The 27064-nt window shown below is 39.5% G+C and overlaps 3 protein-coding genes across 3 annotated transcripts; all 3 read right to left on the bottom strand.

Annotated features, from left to right (window-relative positions):
• Positions 1–1561: 1561 nt before the first annotated feature.
• Positions 1562–15715, bottom strand: LOC146453368 (uncharacterized). The gene is made up of 6 exons (XM_085096699.1): positions 15701–15715; positions 14507–14833; positions 10938–11172; positions 6722–7069; positions 3603–4981; positions 1562–2153 (listed from the first exon to the last, which is right to left on the bottom strand). The coding sequence occupies exons 1-6, from the start codon at positions 15713–15715 to the stop codon at positions 1947–1949; spliced, it is 2511 nt and encodes an 836-aa protein (XP_084952825.1). The 3' UTR covers positions 1562–1946.
• Positions 15716–22919: 7204 nt separating this feature from the next.
• On the bottom strand, positions 22920–23681 carry LOC146453367 (uncharacterized). The gene has a single exon (XM_085096698.1). It carries the CDS (start codon positions 23679–23681, stop codon positions 22920–22922), a length of 762 nt encoding a protein of 253 aa, XP_084952824.1.
• Positions 23682–23700: 19 nt separating this feature from the next.
• Positions 23701–26409, bottom strand: LOC146453366 (uncharacterized). Its single transcript, XM_085096697.1, has one exon. It carries the CDS (start codon positions 26407–26409, stop codon positions 23701–23703), a length of 2709 nt encoding a protein of 902 aa, XP_084952823.1.
• Positions 26410–27064: the final 655 nt, after the last annotated feature.

The following is a 27064-nucleotide window of genomic DNA, read 5'->3' as shown; positions in this document are numbered from 1 at the left end:
ACTTTATTTTAAAACGCTGGCCACAAACAACTGAAAGCTGGTTTCCATGTGACGCGTTTACAAATGAACAAAGCACATAGGTAAAAACTGACATATTACACATTTAAATTACATCACACTAGATTACACCACAAAAGGATAGACTACTCCAATACAGTTACATTACATTACATCACATCACAAAGACTAGTTTTGAGAATAGCGTAGCCTTGCTAATGATGGGTAGATTGTCTCTCGCGGAATTCACCGAGCGATTTGGCAAGTTTAGCTTCTTTTTTCAAATTGTTTCAGAGCATAGCACCACTAGACCGAAAACTGTCTTTAACAAAATTTGTTTCAGGCTTTGCAAATACTAAGTCTATTTTACCGCTCCTGAGTTCGTATTTTTTTCTCACAATCACTGACTTTCAGGAACATGTTTCTCAGATAAAGAGTATATTGTTGTTTACTGATCACAATCGGGAGTTCGAACTCTTCAAGAACAACAGCAAATGGCACTGGGTGCCACAAATCGAGCATTTTTTTTTTTTTACATTGATTATGCCAATATTAAACTCGTTGTCCATCCACCTAATACAAACATTTAGTGTGACGCAGCTGCATGCACACCAGTGAATAGAAAAAAGGTGTTGAAGAGTATTTACTACATAAGTAATAATCAGCCGATCAGAATAAGCTAGAATACTGTCAGTAATCGCTGGAGTAACCAAAAAACAAGCTCTTTAGAATTTGGGATAGCCAAATAAATATTAAAAAAGGTTTGCATCTGTACCCAGTTCACGTCTTGCTGAGAATATGTTCATTGCCCGTTCGTGACTTCACTTTTGCGGTCACGGAATTCCTGGTAGGACTGAAGGCGCTTCACAATCGGTTGGTTCAGCTCGCGCCTCCGGACGCTTAGTTTGCGGTCTGAATGTAACGCTCTCTTTCTGTTCTTCTCATTTGTTGTTGCTGTTGCTGATTCTACTGGGTAAATTAATTTAGTCTAGCTCAGAAAGTTTCATTGAATACAACTTGTTTTGAAATGTCCTACCCCTTATATCAGACACACAATAACTTTGAAAAACGCCACTGAGGAATTAAATTGACGGTAACAGAAAGTAAGTACGTAAGTAATAAAAAAGTAGGAAAGAAAAAATTATAAACTAAGTAAGTTAGGTGGCTGGCTAGCCAGCTAACTAAGAAGCAAGCTTGCTAGCAAGGAGGCAAGGAGGCAAGTAAACAATGTAGTTTTAAAACAAGGTGACAAGAAAAACCTGTGTAATTTTCGTCTAGGCCCTAATAAACAGAGAAGAGAAGGTAAAATCTAAAAGAAATAAAATAGAAGATAGAAACACCTAAAATTTCAGAATATTCCTAGAAAAAAACTATCTATACAAACTATATAAATTACTAAAATCTGTTCACATACTATTCTAACTAATTTAGTCAATTGTACGCTATCTCAACTTGATTTGAAACGTCCTAAATCTAAAACCGCTTCAGAATAATGAAAAATACTACAAAATAGAAATACGGTCACTGATAACAAGAACCAGTACCTTACGTAAATTAAAAACTGCTAACAACTATTTACAAAACACATTTCTGCTAAAAACTATTGGCACGAGCTACATTAACTACTAAAAGCTACCAAACAAGCTATTCCACCTCCATTTGTCAGCTTTAGTCTACCACATTATTTTCAAACACTTTGGCTACAATTGCCTTTAAATGGCCTAAATCTGTATCAGATAAACATTCTGTGACTTACAAGAAAACTACTTGAAAATAATTAAAAATACTAGAGATATCCATAGCCTATAAAAATTGCTACCTAAAAGGTACAGTTTTTACATGAATAAGAAATACAAACTACTAAAAACTATCAAAAATTTTTTCTATTAGCTATTCACAAATAATTGGAAATAGAGATTAAAGAGACTTACATGCCACTCCATATTTAATTATAATGTTTCAGTAAACTGCTCCAGTTCTTGAATAATCTCTTCCATATTTGGTCTCTCCGCAGGTTCTGCCTGCAGGCACCTCCGCACCAGGCCTCTAAGGACACGGTTCGTCACCATTAAGAGTTGCTCTTCACGCCTTCCAGGGTCTGGTAGTTCCCGGATGCACATTTCGCAGAGAAGGACACCAAAGCTGTAAACATCAACCTATAAAAACAAAGAATAACGTTATTTAAAATTTAAAAAAAAGCGATCTCTGGCTAAAAAGATTAAAAACTACGAGCTTTCGACTGCCCGAACTTTTAATCTTTTTAGCCAGAGATCGCTTTTTTTTTAAATTTTAACTATGTTTCATCCTGACTACGGCCCCTCAATATTTTTAAATAACGTTATTATTAGTATTGAACTGCTAATACAACTGATAATGATAATGATACTTGTCATTGAAAGGAAGTAAAAGCGTTGTGCGGTAAAAATCATGAGGCTGTCAAATGCCCCGGGGCAGACTAATACCCAGGGCCTCGGCAAGGACAATGAGGACAATGCACCCACTAATGCCTGGGGGATTGGTACTGATGGAATAGCCCATTTCGGAATTGCTTTGAACCTCATTACGGCTTTGAACCTCATTACGAAAGCGAGACCGCTTAGTGCAAAGCTTTTGATCTGGGAATTAGTTTTTCCTTGCATATGAATGAAAACTGATTTTCAAAATAAAAATTATGCACGAAACCTCGCTTTCATAATGAGGTTCAAAGCAACTCGAAAATGACCTATTACATGTAACTGATGTACCGGTAAAAAGGCTTTAAAACACAACAAAAATATATATATATATACGAAACTTGACATCGCAAGAACGGCTTCTGTTGCGAAATAAAAGAGGTTTTGACTTCTCACTGGACGGAAAAATCAATACGCCATTTCCGAGTTGCTGTGGACCTCATTATAGAAGCGAGGATAGGTGCAAAGCTTTTGATATTTAAATTATTTATGTTTGCATATGAATGAAAACTAATTTTCATAATAAAAGCTTTGCACGTAGCCTCGCTTTCATAATGAGGTTCACAGCATCTCGGAAATGGCCTATTAGTGTTGAGCTCTTCTGAGATGTTTGGCAAGCATTGGCCTATGAAAACGTGTCGGAGATTTCTGATATGTTACTTCAAAACAAAGTATAGGCGATTTGAAGTATATACATCCAAAATTAAAGCAATTTTTGTAAATCTCCGACCTGGTTTTAGAGGCCAATGACTGCTACAGATCTTACAACCACGGAATGTTTCGTAGCGTTTAATGGTTATTGGTTATGCGTGTAATTCACGTTTATAAGGCAAGGTCGAATTGCACTTAAGGTCTTGTAGTGCGTTTAATTTTTGTTTTATCCAAGCTTTAAAATAATATATAGGTTTGGGTAGTTTGCTCTAAAATCTGAGCGCGACCAGATCAAAAAGGTTTGGTGTTAAATAGAGTTACCCACCATCCCCCATGAGATTTGGCCTAATCGGCGACCCATCGGATTAAAACAATCTTGGAGCACTACAACCATTCTCTAACAATCTTCAAGAATCTCAAAGAACCACTTTTAAGTGGTTCTTTGAGATTTATTGAGTTAAAATATTTCAGTGGATTTTTAACTCAATAAATACCACTAACCATGGCTGTTTGACTTGAAGAAAGTGCTTCTGGTGCGCTGTAAATCAAAGCTCCGGGAGCCACTGTCATGGTCTGCTGAATGAAATTAGCAGTGCCATAATCTGAAACTTTAGCTCTCCACTGGTCACCCTGTCGCCATAGCAACACGTTAGCACTGCTGACATCTCGGTGAATAATAGGAGAGGGCTTCTTCTGATGAAGATAGTTAAGGGCTCGGGCTACATCCAGAGAAATGACAATGATTTCTGTTTCAGAGAGTTCACGCTGCTCTAACAAAGCTCGTAAACTTGTTTCCATGAGCTCGGTGACAAACAAAGGACTTCCTTCGTCATTTGTTGCTCCAATGAATTGCAACAAGCAAGGATGGCGGCATCTTGAGGCAATGTTCATTTCTCTCTCAAACAAACGTCTGTTGTGAGGAGATAAAATTAACTCATGAATCTGTTTCACCGCTATACTACAGCCGCAGTATGTTCCCTCGTTAACGCTTCCCCAACCTCCCTTCCCAAGGCACTTGTCGATCACTTGAATTTCACGCCGAGAAATGACCCAATCACATGTTTCTTGTTGACGCTGTTGGCTCAATGTTTGCCGAGCTGCTGTAAGACTCAGCTCTAGTTCGTTCAGCTCCTGTTCTTTTACTCTCAGCTGTCTCTCTAAGGTGGAAACGCGTTGCTGTATGTTAGCCACTTCTTCATCTTTTTCTCTAATTTGCCCTTCACATATTGCCAGCCGCTGTTCCATCTCTGTCCGTTGTCTTTGTGTGTTTTCTTGTTGTTGTTCTTTTTCTCTCAGCTGCTCATGTAGGCTGGCCTCTCTCAAGTCTCTCTCTTGCAATTGTTCTTGGCAATTTGTCAGCCGCTCCTCCATCTCTGTCCGTTCTCTTTGTGAGTTTTCTTGTTGTTGTTCTTTTTCTCTCAGCTGCTCATGTAGGCTGGCTTCTCTCAAGTCTCTCTCTTGCAATTGTTTTTGGCAATTTGTCAACTGCTGTTCCATCTCTTCTCTTTCTCTTTCTGAATTTTCTTGTTGTTGTTCTCTTTCTCTCAGCTGCTCATGTAAGCTGGCTTCTCTCAAGCCTTGCTCTTGCAGTTGTCCTTGGCAATTTCTCAGCCGCTGTTCCATCTCTGCCAGTTGTCTTTGTGAGTTTTCTTGTTGTTGTTCTCTTTCTCTCAGCTGCTCAAGTAAACTTGTCTCTCTCAAGTCTCTCTCCCGCAACTGTTCTTGCCATTTTCCTAATTCTCTTTGTATGATATCTCTTCGTTGTTCTGTCTGTCTTAGCTGTCGGATCAAGTTGGCTTCACGTTCTTCTTTTTCTCGTAATTGTTCTTGTAAAGAATCCAGCGCTGGTTGTCTTGCCCCATCATTGTTTGGTAAGGTTTCTGAGCAATTGAAAAATATGAACTCAGTTTCAGTGAGGTATTTCCTTCTTTGTCACAAGTTACTAATCTAAACTGGCTTTAAAAGGAACAACAGATATTTTAAAAACAACAACAACTCATAAAAATCTGGACGTTCTATTTTTAAGAAAAAGTTGGTGAACAGATCATCCAAGCCTTAAGACTCTTACATTTGAAGAATTTTACATAAGACTACAACAAAACAATCAGTATTGAGCGTTTTCAAATACATGAAGAGGAGAATAACCCATTAAAAAGAAAGGAAAAATCCTTCTACTTGTCAGCTGACCCATGCTGTGATGCTGACAAGACCGGCCAAGAAAAACTGTGTCACAACATAGATTTTCTTGTTTAAAAAAAGTAAACAAGAACACCTTGATGGGTCTTAAACGCACTGGTCCTTAGACAAAAAGAGATAACGGACATTCAAATTATTTTATTTTAATGAAGAAATTTCCTAATCTAATACAAGAAAATAAGTTGTTGAATTATCCGCGTCAGATTATTGATACTGGGAGTTGCTAGAAAGCTGAATGGAGTACTTGTTTTTGACGGAACGACAAAGTTTTATAAAAATGTGGGAAGGGGATAAGAACCATCTTAAATTCTTAAACTTCGCAAAACGTTGTACCTGGACATGCAAATCATAGCTCTTTAATAAAAAAGGGTTTTCACCGAGCTCGTTTTTAGTTATAACCATTTTATGCTAAAATGATTTTATTTTGCATATTTATCCAACAGAGCTCTAGAAATGTTTGTTTATGATCTGTAATAAGGCTTAATGGTTACAATGTAATTTCGCATGGCGTCCTGTTGTAGTATAGCCCAAGCTATCAGACCTAGGGGAACGGATTCCGCCCACGGCGACCTTGATCCTGAATAAATTTTTTAACATTTGAGGAAACACCATGAAACTTCAGGACTTTTTCAGAAATTTGTCCCGGATAAATTTGATTTCTTAGTATACACCGACTTTGATGTTACCATGGCAAGCAATTTTTGACAAGCAGTTTTTTCAGAAAGTATAAAATCCCTTTTTAAAATAAAGAAAAATTACTTTTATTACCGTAACGTTTATGTTTTTAGCTCATATTAGTGTTCCTTTATTGGTTTTGATTACTTTTCGTTCAATTTCGGCGCCTTCCTAAAGTTTTGGGGAAACCCAGAAATCCAACATGGCCGCCATTGGGCAATCATGATGTAATTAACACACCATATGACGTCATAGATTCGCGTTGTGAGCCTCAAAGGAAACATCTTTGGATGTCCTATCTATCCTCTAAGTCTCACTGTCATAGCTATAATACTTGCGAAGTTTTGGAGGAAGACAGGGTTGGGGGAGGGGGACGGAATCCGTCCCCCCTCCGGCCCCAGAAAACAGAAAAAACCCCGGTCTAGACAAGGGTGAGTGGAGGTACTTCCATGTTTCAGCTTTTCATTATTTTTTAGATGAGCATACTAGTAATGTGATTATGCTCCTCATAAACTTTACAGACTAAGTTTTTTTTACTGTATTACAATTAAGATCAGAAATCGTTCCTACTCCCCCATCCCCATGCTATTAATTTTTTGTTGTTGTTGTTGCTGTTTTTGTTTTATTCAGAATTAATTAATTATTTTATTTTATTCATTTCACCTGTCTATATTGCATTGATTAATCTTGTAGCCAAAGAACAACTCATCAGACCTGTGAAAAATACCGTTAAATTTTGCTCAACATACCTGAACTGCTGCTTTTATAATCTTTCTTGTCAATGCAAACATCGTGAGGAAATTTATTGAATATACTCGGCTTTTCTGTGGTAAATGGACTGTATGGAGGCGTGTTTCTGAAATGTTGCTCATCAAAGTTTGATTTGGTTTCACTGTCCGTTCCTTCATCATCACGCATGACAACAATCTCATCATTACCATCAGAGGGCTTTGAACTCTTTATCTTGTCGAGTAATCGTTGCTGTTGTTCTATGAATTCTATGGGATCAGTTTTGCTGCTTTCTCCAGCCGCCTTGATAACACTGGCTGCGTCTTCAACTGACCTTGCTCTTCTCACCCTTTTTGGAGATAAATCACCTACAACGGAACACACAGCTATTTGATGAGTGCACTGTACAAAGCTCTTTAGCAAATCACAATAACAGCCAGAAACACGTTACATGTATTTAGCACGATCAAGCAAAATCCGTTGACAATTAGGCAAACGTTTTTTTACCAAAATCAATTAATTCGCATATACAAAGAACTACATAAAAGAAAGTAACATCACATTTATTCCACTGCGCATATGCCACATATCGACATTCCAATCCTGGCAGTATTCAGGATGTTTGTCCAACGAACCTACTTAAATGGTCTAAACTCCTACGAGTTAGGAGTACCTGATGGGGCCGCTCAACTAAAAACCCGCTCTGCAGGATGGAATAGAGCTGGCATGGAACTGAATACATTAGACGGTTAACTGGCTGACACGTTTCTAAATATCTAGTTTGCTGAGATTTTTTAATAAAACGCTGGTTCTAGCTGGGTAAAAATGCCTCGTTTGTCAGGACCCCTGTCAGGCAGTAAAAAATCGTATTTGACTTTTCGCTCTAAAATCGTCTTTACCAATCAAAATTGAAGGCAAATAACGCACCAGGAAATAACGGCGGCTCCAGTGTTTTCAGTATTGTGTTGTTCTTTCTATCTCTATATCACGCTGTGTATGTCGGCTGTCAATATAAACGCGGTAATACAGAACTATTTCATATAATAACAATTATATATAACAAAAAAGTAGAGGCCTAGAATTGTTCCTTGTGGAAAACCGCATGACAATAATTTCGGGGTTGATTTACAACAATTTATATCACAGATTTGAGTTCGATTATCTAAGTAAGAAGCAAACCATTGAAGACCAGACCAACGTATTCCATAATATTGTAATTTACGTTTACGTTGTAAAAAGACAACAGCGTTGACAAAACCACGATCAATGTTCAAAGCCCAGTTATCAGTAGCCTCAAGTAGTGCAGTAACCGTGGAGTGTAGAGAGCGGATACCAGATTGATGACGCGTAAGGAGACTATTCTCAGTTAGATATTTATATATCTGGTCGTAAATTATGCGCTCAAAAACTTTGGCCACCACTGGAATTACTGATATTGGTCGGTAGTTTGTCGGCTCAGTACGCTTCCCGGAGTTTTTATACAGTGGGGTTACCCCAGCAGATTTCCATTCATTAGGGAAGATACCGGTTATCAAGGATTAATTGAATATTACGGTGAGAGATTCAGCGAGAAAGTCAGGGCATTCCCTCGATAATTTTACTGAATATTATCTAAACCAAATGCCTTTGACCGGCAGAGTTTTGATAGGAGTGAGAAAACATGTGCAGATAGTTGTTTTTACAAGCATGAAATCCTTATCAGCTTCACTAAGAAACTCTTCGAAGGTGTTATCAACCTCCACTATATGTCTGCTAAGGTTGGGCCCAATTTCTGTAAAAAAACGGATTTTAACATTTCTGCCACGTCTGTTTGGTTTTCTGATTTTTGCCCATTGTATTCTATTTTATTTTAAATGCTTTCTTTAGAAGCATTTCAAAAACTCATTAATTATTCATAAGCCCATTGACCTATCAAATGGTCGATAAAACATCACATGCAGTGGTTTTATATCCGATAAAACCTCCTCCTTTTTGGTATGCGGTGTTTAATGTTTTTCTTGTATGCTAATTTCCAACGTTCACAAAAGCATCACTGTTATGAACTCTCTTGATACACGCTTTTCCAGGAATGTTTTTAAAGCCGTTCAAAAAACTCGCAGCACGTGTTTAGCTGTGTTTTATCGGGTCTAAAACCACTCGGCTGCGCCTCGTGATTTAAATCCCGATAAAACACTGCTGCTCGTTTTTTAAACGTTGCATAAGTTACAACGAGACTTGAAATTGCAAAATTTGCTTCTGTTACTTTACAAAAGAGTTTAGTATTGACCAATTTCAAAATTCTTGGTATAGTTTGATAGCCAGCTCTATAAGCTTTACAGTGCAACGAACTCAACCGGGGCCACCGAAAAACCCGACACTTTGAAATTTAAAGAAATGTTCTCGTCTTTGATTGGTTTACAAACTACCAAAGCCAGACTCCTTTGTTATAAACGTGACCTGTGATTGGCTGACCAATGTTGGGTGGCCCCGGTTGAGTTCGTTGCACTGTAATTTGATATGGGGATTAGGTCTCTACAGTTTAAACTGGACGCGCTACATCGCTTGGACGCGAGACTCTTCTAAAGGTATACGGTAACCTTAACACATCACGGTAATGCGCGACGCGCCAGCAAATTGACAACCAAGCCAACATCCCCACAAATATTCAGCGCAATCATGATCGACTTAAGAAATTTAAAGATGTGAACTGAGTTTGAGGAGTAAACACCTAACAAAGAAGGTTGGCCTATGAATTTATTCAATTTATTGAAGTGGTTCATTTGAATAAAGCCAAAATAGCAACTTTAGCAAGATTAAAAGCTTCTTCTGATGTTGTAAAATGCTGACCGCAATATTGATTTCATTCGGGGTCCAGTGTGAGCGATAAGATCGATTCACCAGAACAACTGTAAACACCGAAAGTTTGCTAATGCAAACTGTCATAAAACGCGACAGAAGCCGTCGTTTGAACGCAGAAAGGAATACAGTGTATTACCATGCTAAAAACAGCAAATTTTAGGTCATGTCCTAGGCAACCAAAATCGTTCACATGTATCAAGTTTTATTCAGCAACAACACGACGCGAGGAAAAAATACGGGGTTCTTGGAAGAAAAACTGGGCGCTTTTTTGTCGATTGGCAACCACGCAAAACCACCAAAAGAACGCACACGTCCACCTTTGCGTTGCTTCGCGTATTGGAAGGAATCAGAGTTGGTGTGTAACTTAATTGTTTAATTGTTTATACATAATGCATTCCCGTAATGCGGCATGGCGTCCACGAATCCTTGTAGGGTAGTTTGATGAGAGTACCGCTTTATGGTTACCACTATCACTTCTGCATTCACGAGTTGGCTCACAGGAGCCTTTTATCTGATATTCTATACCCACCACGAAAGCTTGGACACAATATTACAGTTTTTCCGTCGCGAAAATCGTATACAGTTAATAATGTATTGAAAAACGTGCCCATTGAGTCAAAGCTATGAATATAATTATGATAATACGCTATATTTTGGTCCGCGAAAACGTCCTGTAATTACAGTCCATATTAGCGAATTAATCTCAGTTAAAGATGTATCATTAAGTAGATATTGCCGGCGTTCAACGAAGTCTTTGACGTTAAACTATCCTGCATTGAAGTCTCGCAAGACTCTCGGAGACCGGTCATTCTTCGTTGCCGCCCCCAAATTATGGAACGAGCTTCCTAGTGAGATCAGGGACCTAAATTCAATTAGTAAATTCAAGACGGCAATCAAGACTTATCTTTTTAGACAAGCCTTTTTAAAGTATTTATATATTTAAATTTGCCTTTACATCTGTATTTTTATATTTTGTATTATAATCATATTGTAATGCACAATTGAAAATTTATATTGATAATTGCGCAATAAAAATTAATAAATTATTATTATTATTATTATTATTATTATTATTATTATTTTATTTTGGATTGCTTGTCAAAAATGCCGTTTCTGAAACAACGAGCTCTTAAACGTAAATTTTAAGAGTTTTTGAAATGCGGAAGAAGTTCGTACCTCAAGATTTCAAGCAAACTTGTAATTCGTAATAACCCGAAGACAGAATGTATTGACTAAACTATTAACAATGTACAGAAGTCTTCTCGTGAATACACGTATTTCGCGTTCGAACATACTCATTATTTAAATAAATACACCCATAATGACAGCAGGGATCCTGCGCGTAACCTAACGGATCAAAACTATTTTTTTTATAAATGAAGTTTAAAGGTAGTTTACCTGATGAGCAAGCACCAAAACTTAATGATTTTGCTAGAGGTTTATCCTTGCGGATTTCTTCCTCAACATTCTCAACTTTCTCAGATGTCCTTGTACTTCTAGCATTTACAGGGTTCTCATCAAAGTCTTCCTCTGGTATAACAGCTTCAATGCGTACAAAGACAGCAAAACCTGTTTTACAAACAAATCTTTGTCTACCATGAAGCTTGCCAGTGCCACGTCCATCCCTTGTGTCCTGTTTAACAAATACACGTAAACACAATGTAAGTCCACACTGTACTGCACATATATTAAAACATAACTCGCAACTTTATTTGACTCTTTGGAAGGCGGTGAGTAGAACAGACACTTAAGGTGTCCACAAACTGCATAAATTGGCCTGTTTTAAAATTGCAAAATAACCTGGTCAACTTTCAGACAGAAGCACAGCGAGTCTTGCGCTCACGCTTCTTTAACGAGGATTCAAACTTTTCATATACAGTACAGCTCAAAAGTAGTTACCATTTGCGTCTCGTTCCACGCAATAAGAGAAATCGCATCGCATGAGATTCACTGAAGCGAGAATTACGGCATAATTGACCAGCGATTTATTCTCAGATCTCGAGAATCCTTCTCACGGTAGGCACGGCTTTCTGCAATAAGCCAACATGGACATCAACATGCAAATTATCCAGTTATCTCCATAAATTGGTTGGACGCCATCTCCTAAGCCGCATAAACTACAGGTTCCATCTCAACTTACACTTGCCAAATTAATTGGGATTCTACAACCAGGTCTTGGTATTTTCAATCTTTTCCTGTTGTTGTTATTACCAAGAGTAATCAAAGACTAAAGGGGTGCGTTCGATCCCTTGCATTGAGCAAGTTAAACAATAGTGAAGCCCCTCCAATTTAATTTGACGTAATTCGTTGTAATCTTTATTGTTTGATTCTTTTTATGCAGGTTTACTTTATTGGCAAGATCCTCATCTTTACAGAACACTTGAAGTTTTTTTCCGAAATTAATACCCGCCGTTCAACCGAAGCGCTAAGGTAGTTTATGAGCCACCCGCTTTGAAAGAAAGAAATCCAGTGTAGTCACCACGCAATTCCTTCGGCAAACCAAAATGCTGAGACAAAAAATGTATACAAAAGTTAACACGCAGAGAAAAGACTAAATTTTGAGTATCACGGAGATTTATTTTCCGCCTCTTCCCCAAAGCTTCTATTTTACAGCGGTTGCCAATAACACGTGACCTGCGGCCTTCAAACGAGTCCGATAAAGATTTGTTTTAGTAGACGTCAATTAAAGAAAAACCGGCAAAATTATTTTGAATTGGGCAATTCCAGAAAATATCCATACCCAACAACGGACGGCTTCCATGTTTTAACCCCCCCTTGCCTTCGGGAAATTCCAAAATGCGTTACCCCCCCATGCCCCCAGAATTTCATAATCGTGAACCCCCCCCCCCCCCTCCCCTTCAGAACTTCCGGTTTTTCTGGGAAGTACATTTTCGACTTTAGCAACGCCTATATGAACAAACGAACATGAATTTATGGCTCCTCAGGCTGTGATCTAGCGGCGCTAGGCGACAAGCTTTACTCTTCAGCGACAAGAAAACCTACCGCTAGTGGCCAGGCTGTGAAATTTTCTTTTTAAGTCCGAATTTGGCTATAATATTAAATAAACACCATTTACGGCAGTTTTACTCCTCTTTGTTTTCTTGTGCCATTCAACTCCTTTAGGAAAAGAAGGAAACTAGAACAACGCATTGGATGAAAACAAAAATCATTTCTTTTCACCCCTTGTTTTATTCACGCACAAAATCCATAGAATGTCTGAGATCCTAGGACACCTCGCATGCTTCAGTCGGCTTCAGTTTCTGAACCAAAAATTCAATTAAATTGTATTTGTGATTCCAGGCGCTATCAAGAGAAAACTTGTGGTTACAATTACCACATTACGAATACCTAGTCTTAACTATTTCAAACTCTTATAGCGAGGAAGAAGAAAACCCATTGTCAACAACATTGAAAACAATTTTATGCAAATGTATCAGTGATATGTGATGCGCATCTTGAATGTTCGATTCCACGTGCCCGAGTCCCTCACGAGAAACCATACATCGTTACTGTTTTGTAATTATCTACTTTATGTAGAAAATGTTACTGAAAAAAGTAGCAGTCATTAACCTAAACCCTCATACAAGAGCAGCCTTCCAATCGATCGACTCTTACGCCGGAGCACGTGGACAAGATTGCGTCTTTTTCGCGGAATGTAAAACGATCGCTTCTGAAATATCTTTGCTGCGCAAGATTATACTTGATTGTACTTGAATCTTTCGAATGAAAACTTCGGGAAAAGCATTTCTTATTTAAAAACGTACAACGTCTACGGTAGAATTCGGCAAGGAACCGGGGAAACTTCAACGTGGCCGCTCGCTTGCTTTTGAGCAGACTTTGTTTACATCTCCGGCGTAGCGTTACAAATTTGCATAAATATTATCGAGATCATCGAATCTCAAAAAGGCGATCTCACGTTTTCTTCATTTCAAATTGTAACCGTGTCTTTCTCTCAAAGATGACTGGAATACCTGTCCACTAAACCCAGTAATACAGTGAAGGAAGCGAAACTAAAAGATTGCGACTTTTTCGGCTGCTGTTTCAAAAACTGAGAATGGAAACACGCGCGATCGCTACCAGTACGCTGCACATAATTATGCTTGATTGTACTTTAATCTTTCGAATCAAAACTTCGAAAACAACATTTCCTTGATTAAAAAACGCGCAATAGCCCCCCCCCCCCCCATGCCCTCAGAATTCCATATCGTGAACCCCCCCTCCCCTTCGGAAATCCTAAAAGTCGTCCGTGGTATGGTATGGATATTTTCTGGAATCGCCCATTCTGACAAGAATTCAAGCCAACCCGGCAAGAAACTGAGAATTTTACCCAGTAAGAGTTAGAAAAGCTTCATTAATTTAATTGATTTCCGAGTTGTCGTTGAAGGCATGCTAAGATAGAACCTGCTCTGGCCAAACAGTCACTAGGGGCAATACATGTAGCCCCGAACAGAAAAATAACACTGGTCCCTAATTTACGAGGTTTCAGCGTAGGCCTGAAGCGGTGTCTACAAAGACGACAATTCCAAGTTACATGTAAGATTGTGATATAATAACTACTGCATGTATATACAGAAAGAGAACAGATTCCTAATTAAAGGAAAAGATATAATGCCACGAATATGTAACACTTGAGGTAAGGGAGGTGGGAGAGACATACATGGGACAAGCATGCTTGAATCACATTTAACAACAAGTAGGACATAACATGTGGTTATTTTTCACCAAAAACAACAGACAAAGCTGACAAAACACAAGACTGCCGCAGCAATACCATAAATACAAAATAAGTTTATTATACTAACCAAGTTACCAGTTGCAAGAAAACAGCTGTGCACATTTTGCCATTACGATGTTTATCTTGGCCAGTGTAACGTGCACTTTCCCATACGGGGTGATTGCCTTCTAAGAATGTCATGTAGGCCTCATTATTTTAGTACTGTACATGTGTTTAAATCTTATTAACTTACCAGTTCCAAGCCAACAACTGTGCGCAGCTTTCCATTCCGATCTCTATCATTCCCAATATAACGTACAGATCCCCTCACAGGGCGATAGTTTTTTAAGATTGTCACAACCCTTTGACCAATTTTAAGAAGCTTTTCCGTATCACCCTGAGCACAGTTTTGTTCATTCTTCTCTTTCCACATGTCAGTATACCTCTGATGCATTTTAGAGTTGGAATCATCTCGTGGTGTTAGTTTATCAAGTGCAACGAACACACCACAGTCTGGTGCACAAATAAAATATCGCTTGTTTCCAAAAATTCCATCTGTTGTCCCTTCGCCTGGGTTGTCCTAAAAAAACCGGAGAGATTGAAAAACCTAAGTTAGCTTCATATTTCCTCGATAAAGAACGTTTTACCTTAGAATGTTTATATTGACTGACTGACGCACATTCATATTAAACAACAGAATAAAACAAATCAAATCTTTTATGGCCGGGGGAGCTCATCCTGCCACCCCCCGCCCCACCCCCCGCCCCGATAACTTTGAAAGTATAAAAGCTATGACAGACAGTGAGACTTGGAAGATAGATAGCACGTTTAAAGTAAAGATGTCTCCTTTGAGATCCGCAACGCAAAGTGATGACGTCACATTACGTGGTAATAAGGTCATGATTGCCAAATGGCGGCCATCTTGGATCCGCCATCTTGGATTTCTGGATTTTCCCAAAACTTTAGGAACGAGCCAAAATTGAACGAAAAGTAATCAAAACCAATGCAGAAACACTATTATGAGCTAAAACTATAAAAACTACGGGAAGAAAGGGATTTTTCTTCATTTTAAAAAGGGATTTTCTGTTTTCTGAAAAAAAAGCTGCCTGTCAAAAATTGATCGTCATGGTAACATCAGAGTCTATAATTATAACTTTATTTATCCTGATGAAGGACAGGTCAGTCAAACAACAAGGTTGATAGACTGGTATTAATCGGTGACAAGCAAATAAGAAATATATAAAAATATTACATGAAAAACAGCGGTAAAAAATAGTTGGACAAATATAACAAAATGAACTAAGCATCGCTTTTACAAATATGATTGGCCCTATCCATGTTCATCAAGTAAGTAAATGTTCTGACCTTAAACTGTGCAAGTGTTCTTAGCTCACGTAACTCTCTTGGTAGTTTGTTCCAGGCACTCGCAACAAAAAGAACGTTTTACCTTGTCTATGAACATTAGCCGACCACATCACATTCTTTCCAGAAAAAATTCAGAAAAGTCCTAAAGTTTCAAGGCGTTTGCTCTAAGATCTAAAAAAGTTATTCAGGTTCAAAGTCGCCAGGGGCACAATCAGCCCCCCACCCCCACCTCGGGGTCTAGATAGGGTTAAATTAATTAAATCAAATTGCTGGAAAAGCTGGATTGTCCTCAAAAAGTTTCAAAAAACTAAAAATCCTAAGTCCGTTGGGGAGAAATTGCAACAGCAGGGTGAAGCTCTTAAACCAAAAAGTGTAATTTGTAGTGGATATAAGTGTGATACTAGCAGTGATAGTGCATCTCCTTAGCCACCTTGTGTTTACCGGGCACCCGAGTTCCAGCGACCGCCCTGTTTTCATAATCCAGTTCGTTCCCCTTCCAGCAAATGTTTTTCCACTTCCCTTTGGTTGCTAAGTAGAGTTGAACCTCAATATAAGGAAGACACGGATATAACGAATGGTATTCTTCAGCCCAGGTATATTAAAATGTATGGAAAAGAACCCCGATACAACGAATACTCGTTACAAACGAAGATATTTTCTTCGTGTTTCCTAATCAACCTTTGATTTATCTTACCTACCAAATATTATATTTAGAAAACAGAAAAATGTTTGAGAAAAGGATTGATCTTCCCTTGTTGTCGAAAAACGAGGCAACAAAGAAGCTGAGCGTGCGGGCAAAGACGCGTCATTTAAACGCGCTAGGCTTGCTGAATACAATTCTGACGTTTCAAGATGGCGCAGATTTGGAACAAACAACCTTTTTTCTTGATTTGTTCTGCTTGAAACAGCCACAGGTAGCCCACAACCCCACAGGAACAACAACACCAAATTAGGAGGCGTCGACGCAAAAATTGCTTTGCAGTACTTTATTTTGTTTCTGTGATATTGTAACAGAGAACTATACAGCATGGAAACCAAAATAAACCATAAACAAATAAACTCCAAAATTCTAAAACCTAAAAGAAGCTGTATAGAATTTGATTATACAAAGTGGGTCATGTAAAAGTGTTTCTGTCCAAGGTTTTTAGCGACGATCTAGTTTGTGATTTGAAAACTACGATAGCAGCAGTTGTTTAAAACAAAATAATTAAAAAAAACCCTGGAATTTTAATGCCTTGTTACTCGGGATGCCCTGAGGGGCATACAATGTCTAAAAACGGGTAGATTTCTTTTTTTTGTTTTTTCTTCGTCGTAGTCACAAATCTCGACATTAATTTATTCATTAAACTCTGCCCTATCCTGGTAGGGATGTACTGAGTGCATACCGTGTCTAAAATGAGCTCCGTATCTCTCTCTCTTTTTTTTTTTTTTTTTTTCATGGTAGCTTCAAATCTGCACATTAATCCCTGCTTTTGTTTTGTTTTTGTTTTTGTTTTTTTGGTGAAACGAGAACAATTTGTAATCTTACACTTTTATTGAAATTACATAACCAGAATAGAACGTGAGTCAGTCCATGTTATCGTAATGCAATTTCCAGTATTAACACAAGGGAATACGGAAACAACGTCAACATCACGCTATCTTTGTAACTCAACTATTCCATTAGCTAGGATAGTTTTATAAATCTGCGAAGCATACAATGGGAATAAATGAGGCCACATTAAGCATTCCGCGAAAATGCCATTAGAAGTATCTTGTTCCAAGTGAGAAACCGAAGGTTTGGTGCATAATAGTCTGGCCTGGGGAAAGAATGTGCCTGAAGTGGCAGCTGTAGTGTTGGGCATGCAAACACTGGATGTCTGTGGTGAGCTGCTTACAAAAATGGGGCGCTGAACGCTGTTGACACGTGTGGAAGCGAGCGCTCAAGAAAAGAGAAAACAAGTGTGGCGCCGATAGTTATGGATAAATAGAACCTCGTACTTTTCTCCCCAAAATCACTGTCAGTAGGCCAGTAAAGTTCCACTAAGATTCTATATTTACATGTACATGTAAAAGAGAGTTTTGTCGCAAAAAGTCCAACCTTATTGCATCATTGCACCTTCACTGTCACAAGTCAGTTTAGAAAACAATAATAATAATTATAATAATAGCGATGAAAATAATAATAATAATAATAATAATATTAATAATAATAATAATAATAAGAAGAAGAAGAAGAAGAAGAAGAAGAATATTAATATTAAATATCGTATTTAATAATTATAATAATAATAATAATAATAATAATAATAATAATAATCTTTATTAACATATTCCAAGCTATTTACAAGTTAAAAGTTCTAATTTACATTAACATATTCCAAACTATTTACAAGTAAAGGAAAAAACAAAAGTCATAAACTTACAAAAAGCTATTCTCATTTGTAATACAAACTCATCAGGGCGCGACGACCCGGGGCTAGTGGCTAGTAGCGTTTTCTTATCGCAGCTTGCCCGACGGGCAAGCACCACCATTGGTTCCTCTGTTCTGATGATGATAAATTGAGCTTTTATACCAAAAATTGTATAGCAGAAAGCTCCTGACGGAAAAGGACAACGTTATGAGGCCAAATTATCGTAGCATGACAACGTCTTGCGCCGCATTTTAGTTGCGTCCGTAAATAACGTCATGACTTTTTCTGTTTACATAAGCGGCCGAAATATATTTTTTGAAATCGGTGAGGGTAAAAGGCGGAAAGAGTTTGCGGAATGGTATGTGTATGTGGCGTGCGGAAAGGCATAATTATGCGAAATACGATTTACGCGGGAAATAAATTAACTGAAGGGCGCGTCATGTTTTCGCGCCAATTTTATAAGAGCAGCAGCTTTTTTGATGCTACGGACTCTTGCTAAATATTAACAACGATTCGAGGATTTGATCGTCTGATTGTTGATTTGGAAGAAGTGAGGGTAAAGAAAGCGATGAAAACTGTTTATAGTTTTCGCATTCAAGGAACTATGATTAAATCCGTAGTAAATTAAATTTCATGTTCACTTTACTCCATGCGACTTCGGTTGACAAAAATAACGTGGCAGCGTGAAGTCTTCTCAGGACAAAGATTGATCCTTTACCGAGGGCAAATAATAAACCTTTTTTTCTTTTTTTTTAAACCCTCGGTGAAAGATCAATTCTCATACCCTGTATGCTCCATGATTCATTTATCATGAGCGGGAAAATGAACAACAATTTGACCAAAATACATTTGTGATAAGAATAGTTTCACAACCTTTCAAACAACCAGTGTCGATAATTAGACACCATACTTGTCATCTGCTTTTTTGTTCTAGGGCTTTTTCGCTTTTAAATCTCATTTTAGGTTGGGACGTCTGGCACTGAAAGACCTTAGTTAAAGACGGATATGTTTAGTTCGATAACGCGTAACTGAACTATAGCTACCTGAATCGCCGTATTAAGGACGGTGCCTACTATTGTTACTGCGCATACGTTCTGCGCATCTCGTGATACTCGGGTTTCCTATGGGTGGTGGCTACTAATACAAGGATATTTTTGCGCGGTTTAAAACTTTTCGGGGAAAGCAGAATTTAGCAAGTGCTTTTGGTATCCAAAAAGAAAATTAGGGGTAACCATGCATTTTTCAGAGATAACAAAGCTTCAATTTGGAAAAAAGCGCCATACATTGCTTTGTATTTTACTGCTTTTCAGAATTATTGTTGCTTAATTATCTCTAAAAAATGCGTGGCTACCCCCAATTTTCTTCTTGGATTCTCATAGCCCTTCCTAAGATCTGCTTTTCCCGCATAGTCATAAACTGCGCAAAAATACTTCCGTGTTAGTAGGCACCGTCCTTAAATAGCTAGGTAGCTAGCTCAGCAGCTCAACAGGGACTTGCGTACTCGTTGCTCGACGAAAATGTAAGGTGAGAAAAAGTAGAACATATTTTTCCCATGAGTTGTACAAATTGTAACCGTCAAAGAGTCTGATAAAATGACCCAGTTTAAATTTAAAATTTCTCACATAATAGTTTTGGCCTTGGACTGATGATTAATATTTCGCCAGTCTGGTGTTGCTTTTTGTCTAGGCTACTCGCTGCCACGTTCTTTTTGTCAACTAGAAATTTAATTTATTCATAGTTCCTTGAATGCGAAACTTCATCGATTTCTTCACTGTCACTTCCTAACCAGCAATCAGACATGTTCTATCCCAGGCGTATATTTTCTAATCCTCGATCTGTTGTTTGGTTGTTTAATAGTCCGCAACATCGAAAAAACTGCTGCTCTTATAAAATTGGCGCGAAAACAGGATGCGCTCTTCAGTTAATTTATTTCCCGCGTAAATCGTATTTCGCATAATTATGCCATTCCGCACGCCTTTCCACATACCATTCCGCAAACTCTTTCCGCCTTTTACCCTCACCGTAAAATTTGGTATTCAAAGCTAACAAAAATTGACCTCTGTTACGAAACATTTGTCACCAAAATTACTTATCGGGCCCGGTAAGTTACCGGTGAGGGTAAAAGATGGAATGAGTTTGCGGAATGGTATGTGGAATGGCGTGCGGAATGGCATAATTATGCGAAATATGATTTACACGGGGAATAAATTAACTGAGAAGCGCATCCCGTTTTCGCGCCAATTTTATAAGAGCAGCAGCTTTTTTGATGCTGCGGACTCTTGCTAAATATTAACAACAATTCGAGGATTTGATCGTCTGATTGTTGATTTGGAAGAAGTGAGGGTAAAGAAAGCGATGAAAACTATTTATAGTTTTCGCATTCAAGGAACTATGAGTAAATCTGTAGTAAATTAAATTTCATGTTCACTTTACTCCATGCGACTTCGGTTGACAAAAATAACGTGGCAGCGTGAAGTCTTCTCAGGACGAAGATTGATCCTTTACCGAGGGCAAATAATAAACATTTTTTTCTTTTTTTTTTTAAACCCTCGGTGAAAGATCAATTCTCATACCCTGTATGCTCCATGATTCATTTATGATGAGCGGGAAAATGAACAACAATTTGACCAAAATGCATTTGTGATAAGAATAGTTTCGCAACCTTTCACACAACCAGTGTCGATAATTAGACACCATACTTGTCATCTGCTTTTTTGCTCCAGGGCTTTTTCGCTTTTAAATCTCATTTTAGGTTGGGACGTCTGGCAACGAAAGACCTTAATTAAAGACGGATATGTTTAGTTCGATAACGCGTAACTGAACTATAGCTACCTGAATCGCCGTATTGAATAGCTAGGTAGCTAGCTCAGCAGCTCAACAGTGACTTGCGTACTCGTCGCTCGACGAAAATGTAAGGTGAGAAAAAGTAGAACATATTTTTCCCATGAGTTGTACAAATTGTAACCGTCAAAGAGTCTGATAAAATGACCCAGTTTAAATTTAAAATTTCTCACATAATAGTTTTGGCCTTGGACTGATGTTATTTCTCCAGTCTGGTGTTGCTTTTTGTCTAGGCTACTCGCTGCCACGTTCTTTTTGTCAACTAGAAATTTAATTTATTCTTAGTTCCTTGAATGCGAAACTTCATCGATTTCTTCACTGTCACTTCCTAACCAGCAATCAGACATGTTCTATCCCAGGCGTATATTTTCTAATCCTCGATCTGTTGTTTGGTTGTTTAATAGTCCGTAACATCGAAAAAACTGCTGCTCTTATAAAATTGGCGCGAAAACAGGATGCGTTCTTCAGTTAATTTATTCCCCGCGTAAATCGTTTTTCGCATAATTATGCCATTCCGCACGCCATTCCACATACCATTCCGCAAACTCTTTCCGCCTTTTACCCTCACCGCAAATTTTAAAATCTTATTACTCTATGAAAACATTGGCGAAGTACCATGTCTGTACTCGTTATGTAATCGGCGAAAAAAACATTTAAAAATATACTTAACGGGCCCGGTAAGTTACCGGGGCTTTCGAGAAACGGGCCCCAGGTCTGGAAGAGTTTGTCAGCTTGACGAGCTTTGAAGATAATTTACTCCATCGAATTTCAACAGACTTCAGATTACAGTGGCAGTTTAATTGACCGGTCGCAACGTTCATGAAATTCACAAAAATAACTGTGTTGTGATTTCCATAAATTTGTAGTATTTTTCACTGTCGACGGGGTAACATGTAAACATCGAAGGAACGAACCCATTCGAGTGCAGAGGTTATTTTTCCTTTATTATTTCGCCCGTGTTTGAATGAAATTTTACTCTGAAGCAGTCATTTGCAATTTATAAAAAAAAATTCTGGTCTTACAAAGCAAAATAATACCGGTATTGTCATACAGGTGCGTTAAGTGCGTTGATTATATGCAAATTCAATCAATCTAATTATTCCTTATAAACAATTTAATTTCGGGCAAGCTCCTCAGACCTTCGGGCTTGTAATCTCAAGTAACAGCTTGCCCGAAGGGAAACCTTATCTTTTCATTTTTGTCTCACCCCGACTCATATGATCACATTCTGAATAATAATAATAATAATAATAAAAATAATAATAATAATAATAATAATAACAATAATAATAATAATAATAATAATAATAATAATAATAATAATAATAATAATAATAATAATAATAATAATAATAATAATGTAGCGGTCTCGCTCAAGTTAGAAATGAAAGTCTCGCTCCCGGGTTGTCACACGCGCAGTCGAGAATACCAAGCCAAATTAGGTTACGATTCTTTCTTTATTGTTCCTTCGTATTCCTATTCTTGTGGCCTCAGGGCACTTATCGAAGCGGTCAACTGAAATGATTACATTAAGAAATTACCTAAATATTCGTTCTTTTTATAGCTAAAAATGATCACAATCCAAGCGCACGTGATATTGAAATGAACTAAATAAAACAGTCAAGATCTGGTGAAACTAATGGAATAGAAACAAACTTACGAACCTACATAACAATGTAATCTTAAACATAAGTAAGTTGTCGCTTACCAACGTTCGCGGGTCTTAATTTCTTCGAAGAATTTCGCTCTAACTTGTCTTCTAGATCTTGATCTCAAGGGGTCTTAGTTTGAACTGAAACGCGAGCTATGGGCTATGCCTATCTATAATGCGGTAATCACGGCGGTAACATAAATCAAACCACAAAATATTTCGCGACGTATTTGATTCCAACGGAAGCGGTTACATGGCTCCCCTAAATTAATACCTTAATTTACTCTAACCACTATACCTTATTTGCAAACGATAACAAAATAAAATTTTCTCACTGTTCATCTTATCTATCATCTTAATGTTCATGGTACTTATTAAGAGTTCTCTGATGGCTCCTCGACGGGGATTCCCGGTCTTCACTGATCTTCTGACATCAGCAGCACTAGCTTGTGGATTGGTCTTTCCAGCGTTGACAACGGCTGCCTTCTTCTTCCGTCTGGTGTCAGATTTGGATTGCCAACGTCTAGTATCACCTTCCGCACCAATCCATCCTGGTCTGGTTGGGCCTCAATAATACGACACATCTTCCACTGATTTCTTGGAGTATCTTCATCCTTGACTATCACGACGTCATTGACTCGAAGATTTTTCCTTGGTCGGGTCCACTTCTGTCTGGTTTGTAACGAGAGAAGAAATTCTTTCTTCCACCTGGCCCAGAATTCGTTCGTTAAATGTTGAACCCGTCGCCACCATTTTCTTGAATACAGGTCGGTGGATGTGAATTTTCCCGGTGGGGGCAGGACCACCTTCGTTTTCAACGTCAGGAAGTGATTTGGCGTGAGTGGTTCTGCTGTGTCTGATGATGTGGTACCTTCTGCTGTTAGAGGTCGGCTGTTAACTACTGCCTCTGCCTCGCACATGAAAGTCCGTAGAGCTTCGTCGTTCATTTGGTGGCCATTTTTCTCTAGTAGGGCGGAGAGCACACTTCTCACGGTTCTTATTTGGCGCTCCCAAATTCCACCCATATGACTAGCGGTGGGGACGTTGAGTTTCACCTCGAACCAATCACAGCTTTCTTTTAGCATCTCTTGTTTTACTTGACTTTGGTCCATTTCCGCTAACGCTTCCTTGAGCTCTCTTCGTGCTCCAATGAAATTCGAGCCATTGTCACTGCGCATCTGACGCACGGGACCACGCCTACATATGAAACGGCGAAGGGCGTTGATATAGGAGTCTTTCCAAGGAGTTGGCAACTTCTAGGTGAATGGCTCTTGTTACTAGGCATGTGAACAATACACCATATCTCTTGAGTTCCTTGCGTCCTTCTCTCACGTACCACGGTCCGAAATAGTCCACTGCGCAATATGTGAAAGGAGGGGTAGGTGTTAATCTGTCTGCTGGGAGATCTGCCATTTTCTGTTCTTGCACCTTTGCTCTAAGCTTTCTGCAAGTGACGCATTCATGGACCAGCCTGGAGACTACTGAGCCACCGCCTATGATCCAGTAGCCTGAGGAACGAATTTCGTCGAGTGTAATTCCTTTTCCTTGATGTAGAGCCCTTTCATGGTAGTGTCGGGCTAGAAGCTTGCTAACGTGCCCATGTCCAGGCAGAACAATGGGGTGCTTTACATCTTGAGATACGCTAGCTTGCCTTATTCGTCCACCAATTCTTACTAGATTGCTATTATCTAGGAACGGATCCAGACGGGAGAGTGGACTGGCTCCTTTAGGTTTCTGAATCCTGGGTCTTGAATCATCTTCTCTAGGGGTTTCGTAATCTGTAGTTATCTTCTTCAGTTTGCTCATCTCTTCTTTAAAAGCTCCTTTTTGCACGTGTCTTATGATTTCTTGTTCTGCTCCTATTAACTCATCGACGTCAATCGGACGATACTCGCGCGCTGCGGATCTTGTCTTCACTCCATCCATAGTTGCCTGCTTTCCGCGTGTTCTTTCTAGTAAGATCTTTCGGTACCGCAAGCACAAAGCAACGGCACGTTTTGCTCTGAACCAGCTTGAAAGGTATTCCAGCCGTTGAAGCAGGGTTGCGTATTGCTCTTTGTCTGTCGTACAAGTTGTAAAGGTGGATGCCTTCCTTACTTCTTTATCGTCAGGCTGCAGGGATTCGGGCACACTCCTCTCTAAATTCTTCCAGCTATCGTGGTGATCCCAAAGGAAAGAAGGTCCTCGTAGCCACCTCGAAGGCTGCAGGAGGTCTTTGGGGCTCAGACCGCGCGAAGCATCGTCGGCCGGGTTGTTCTTTCCGTCAACGTACTTCCATTGTTCGGGAACGGTGCGTTCTCTGATCTGCTGAACTCTGTTTGCAACGAAGGTGTGAAACCGGCGTGCGTCATTGTATATGTATGCCTGAACTACTTTGCTATCGGTCCAGAACACTTCTTCGACTTCTTCGTATCTCAGCTCTCTGCTCAGCATCTCGCTAACTCGGACGGATACCAGGGCGGCTGTCAGCTCAAGGCGCGGTATGGTTATCGGCTTCAGAGGGGTAACACGTGCTTTACCCATAACTAGTGAGCAGTTCACTCGGTTTCTTGTGTCCACCAAACGGAGATAAGAACACTGGCCGTATCCTTCTGTGCTAGCATCCGAGAAGTGATGTAGCTCGACTTTCTTGAGGTTGTCCATTTCCTTTAATTTGAAACATCTTGGGACTTCCATCATCTCTAGAAGGGGGAGTTCATTTCGCCACATTTCCCACTGCATCCGTAGTTCGTCAGGTATGGCGTCATCCCAGCCTATGCTTTCCTTGCATAGCAGCTGCAATATTCCTTTTCCGCGTAGCAGGAATGGGGCCGCGAGACCAAGCGGGTCGTATATCGAGCTTACTGTTGACAGGATGCCACGCCTCGTCAGTGGTTTATCCTTTAGGGTAATACGGAACTTGAAAGCGTCGTTCTCAATGTTCCATTCTACGCCGAGCACACGTTCGGGAGGAAGTAAATCGCGGTTCAAATCAAGTTCCTTGATCTCCTTTGCGCGCGACTCTATGGGTGTGGACTCGACAACTTCTTTACTGTTAGACGTGAACTTGTGCAGTCTAAAGCCTCCTCTCATGCACATCTCAGTGCCGTTCTTGATCAATTCAATGGCTTCTGGTACGGTTGGGACTGACTTAAGCCCATCATCGACATAGAAATTCTCCTTAATAAAGGAAGCTGCTTCTTTTCCAAACTCATTTTCACCGTCATCAGCGGCGGTTCTTAGGGCTAAATTAGCACAGCCCGGAGAGGAGGTAGCACCGAATAGATGTACCGTCATTCTATATTCTGTTGGCTCCTTTGAGGTGTCTCCTTGTTCCCACAAAAGAAAGCGGAGAAGGTCGCGATGTTCCTCATTGACGTGTACCTGGTGGAACATGCCCTCGATGTCACAAGCGAATGCCACAGGTTCTTGTCTGAAACGGCACAGGACACCAACCAAGGAGTTTGTCAGATCGGGACCTTGTAGTAGATGGCGATTAAGGGAATGTCCTTGAAAATCTGCTGAACAATCAAAAACTACTCGTAGCTTGTCGGGCTTCTTAGGGTGATACACCCCATGGTGAGGAATGTACCAAACTGTTTCATACTGCTCGGGGGCCTTCTCTGCGTGGCCTTCTTGGAACATCTTCTGCATAAATGACACATAATCTTCCTTGTATTTTGGGTCAGCGGCAAATCGTCGACTTAACTGCTTTAATCGTGCTTCAGCGTGTTTCTTGTTGCATGGTAAGTGAACGTTTTCATTGCGGAGTGGTAAGGGGATTTCATAGTGCTCATCTTCTGCTTTATGAATACCATTAGAGGTAATGTTCATAAACTTCAAATCTTCCTGGGACATGGCTAAGTTCGCATCTTGAGGCTCAGAAAAGTCCTGCTCGAACATTTTCTTGATTGCCAAAGGTGCCATTATCTCCTTACAGCTTCTCAGAGGGATGAACTTGCCAGTTGAGGTTTCTTCCGGCGCTTGCTATTTCTCGTGTAGCGACGCGATGGCATCCAGCTGTCATTTCGATTTCATTATCATGATCTCCGTGGTTTCTGGCTCCTACCACTCCCCAGCCCAACGTTGTGCGTATAGCGTACGGGTCGTTTGACTTTCCAGGAACTATGGATCTTGGCTTTAAGGCACGAACGCAATTGTTGCCTATCAGTAGGCCGATGCTCAAGTGCTCTTCATATGTTGGGATATCTTCAGCAATTTTCTCTAAGTGCTCGTACTTTCGGGCGGTTTCCGGGCGAGGAATTTGTCCACGTTGGCCTGGTATATTCGCTCTTGTGTACGTCTTAGGGAGGGGTATGTCTACCTTGCCGTCAAAGCGTGATACGATGAGACCATCAATTATTTGTGTGTCAATCTTTTCTATGGCGTGCATGGTGCCCAGCTCTAGCTTAATGAAAGGACCAGTTACTCCAAGCTTGTTTATTACGTCATCGGTGACAAAACAGGTATCACTCTGATCATCTAACACGGCGTAAGCTTTGACTCGACGATCTGGGTCATTCTTGTGGTGAATCCATACGGGGAGAATCATGGAGGTTGTAGTGTTACTGCAGTTTACGCA

The sequence above is a fragment of the Pavona decussata genome, unplaced genomic scaffold, assembly GCF_977016875.1.
Source record: "Pavona decussata unplaced genomic scaffold, jaPavDecu1.1 SCAFFOLD_335, whole genome shotgun sequence".
NCBI classification, from domain to species: Eukaryota; Metazoa; Cnidaria; class Anthozoa; order Scleractinia; family Agariciidae; genus Pavona; species Pavona decussata.
The sequence above is the reverse complement of the archived record's forward strand: the minus strand, read 5'-3'. Positions and strand labels throughout refer to the sequence as shown.

Coding starts and splice junctions, on each gene's coding strand:
- LOC146453368 (XM_085096699.1), bottom strand. Junction 7,070..10,937: donor TTTTGGTGCTTGCTCATCAG/GTAAACTACCTT, acceptor GTTCCGTTGTAG/GTGATTTATCTCCAAAAAGG. Junction 4,982..6,721: donor TTATAAAAGCAGCAGTTCAG/GTATGTTGAGCA, acceptor TCAATTGCTCAG/AAACCTTACCAAACAATGAT.
- LOC146453367 (XM_085096698.1), bottom strand. CDS start 23,681: ATGCGCAGTGACAATGGCTCGAATTTCATTGGAGCACGAAGAGAGCTC.
- LOC146453366 (XM_085096697.1), bottom strand. CDS start 26,409: ATGGCACCTTTGGCAATCAAGAAAATGTTCGAGCAGGACTTTTCTGAG.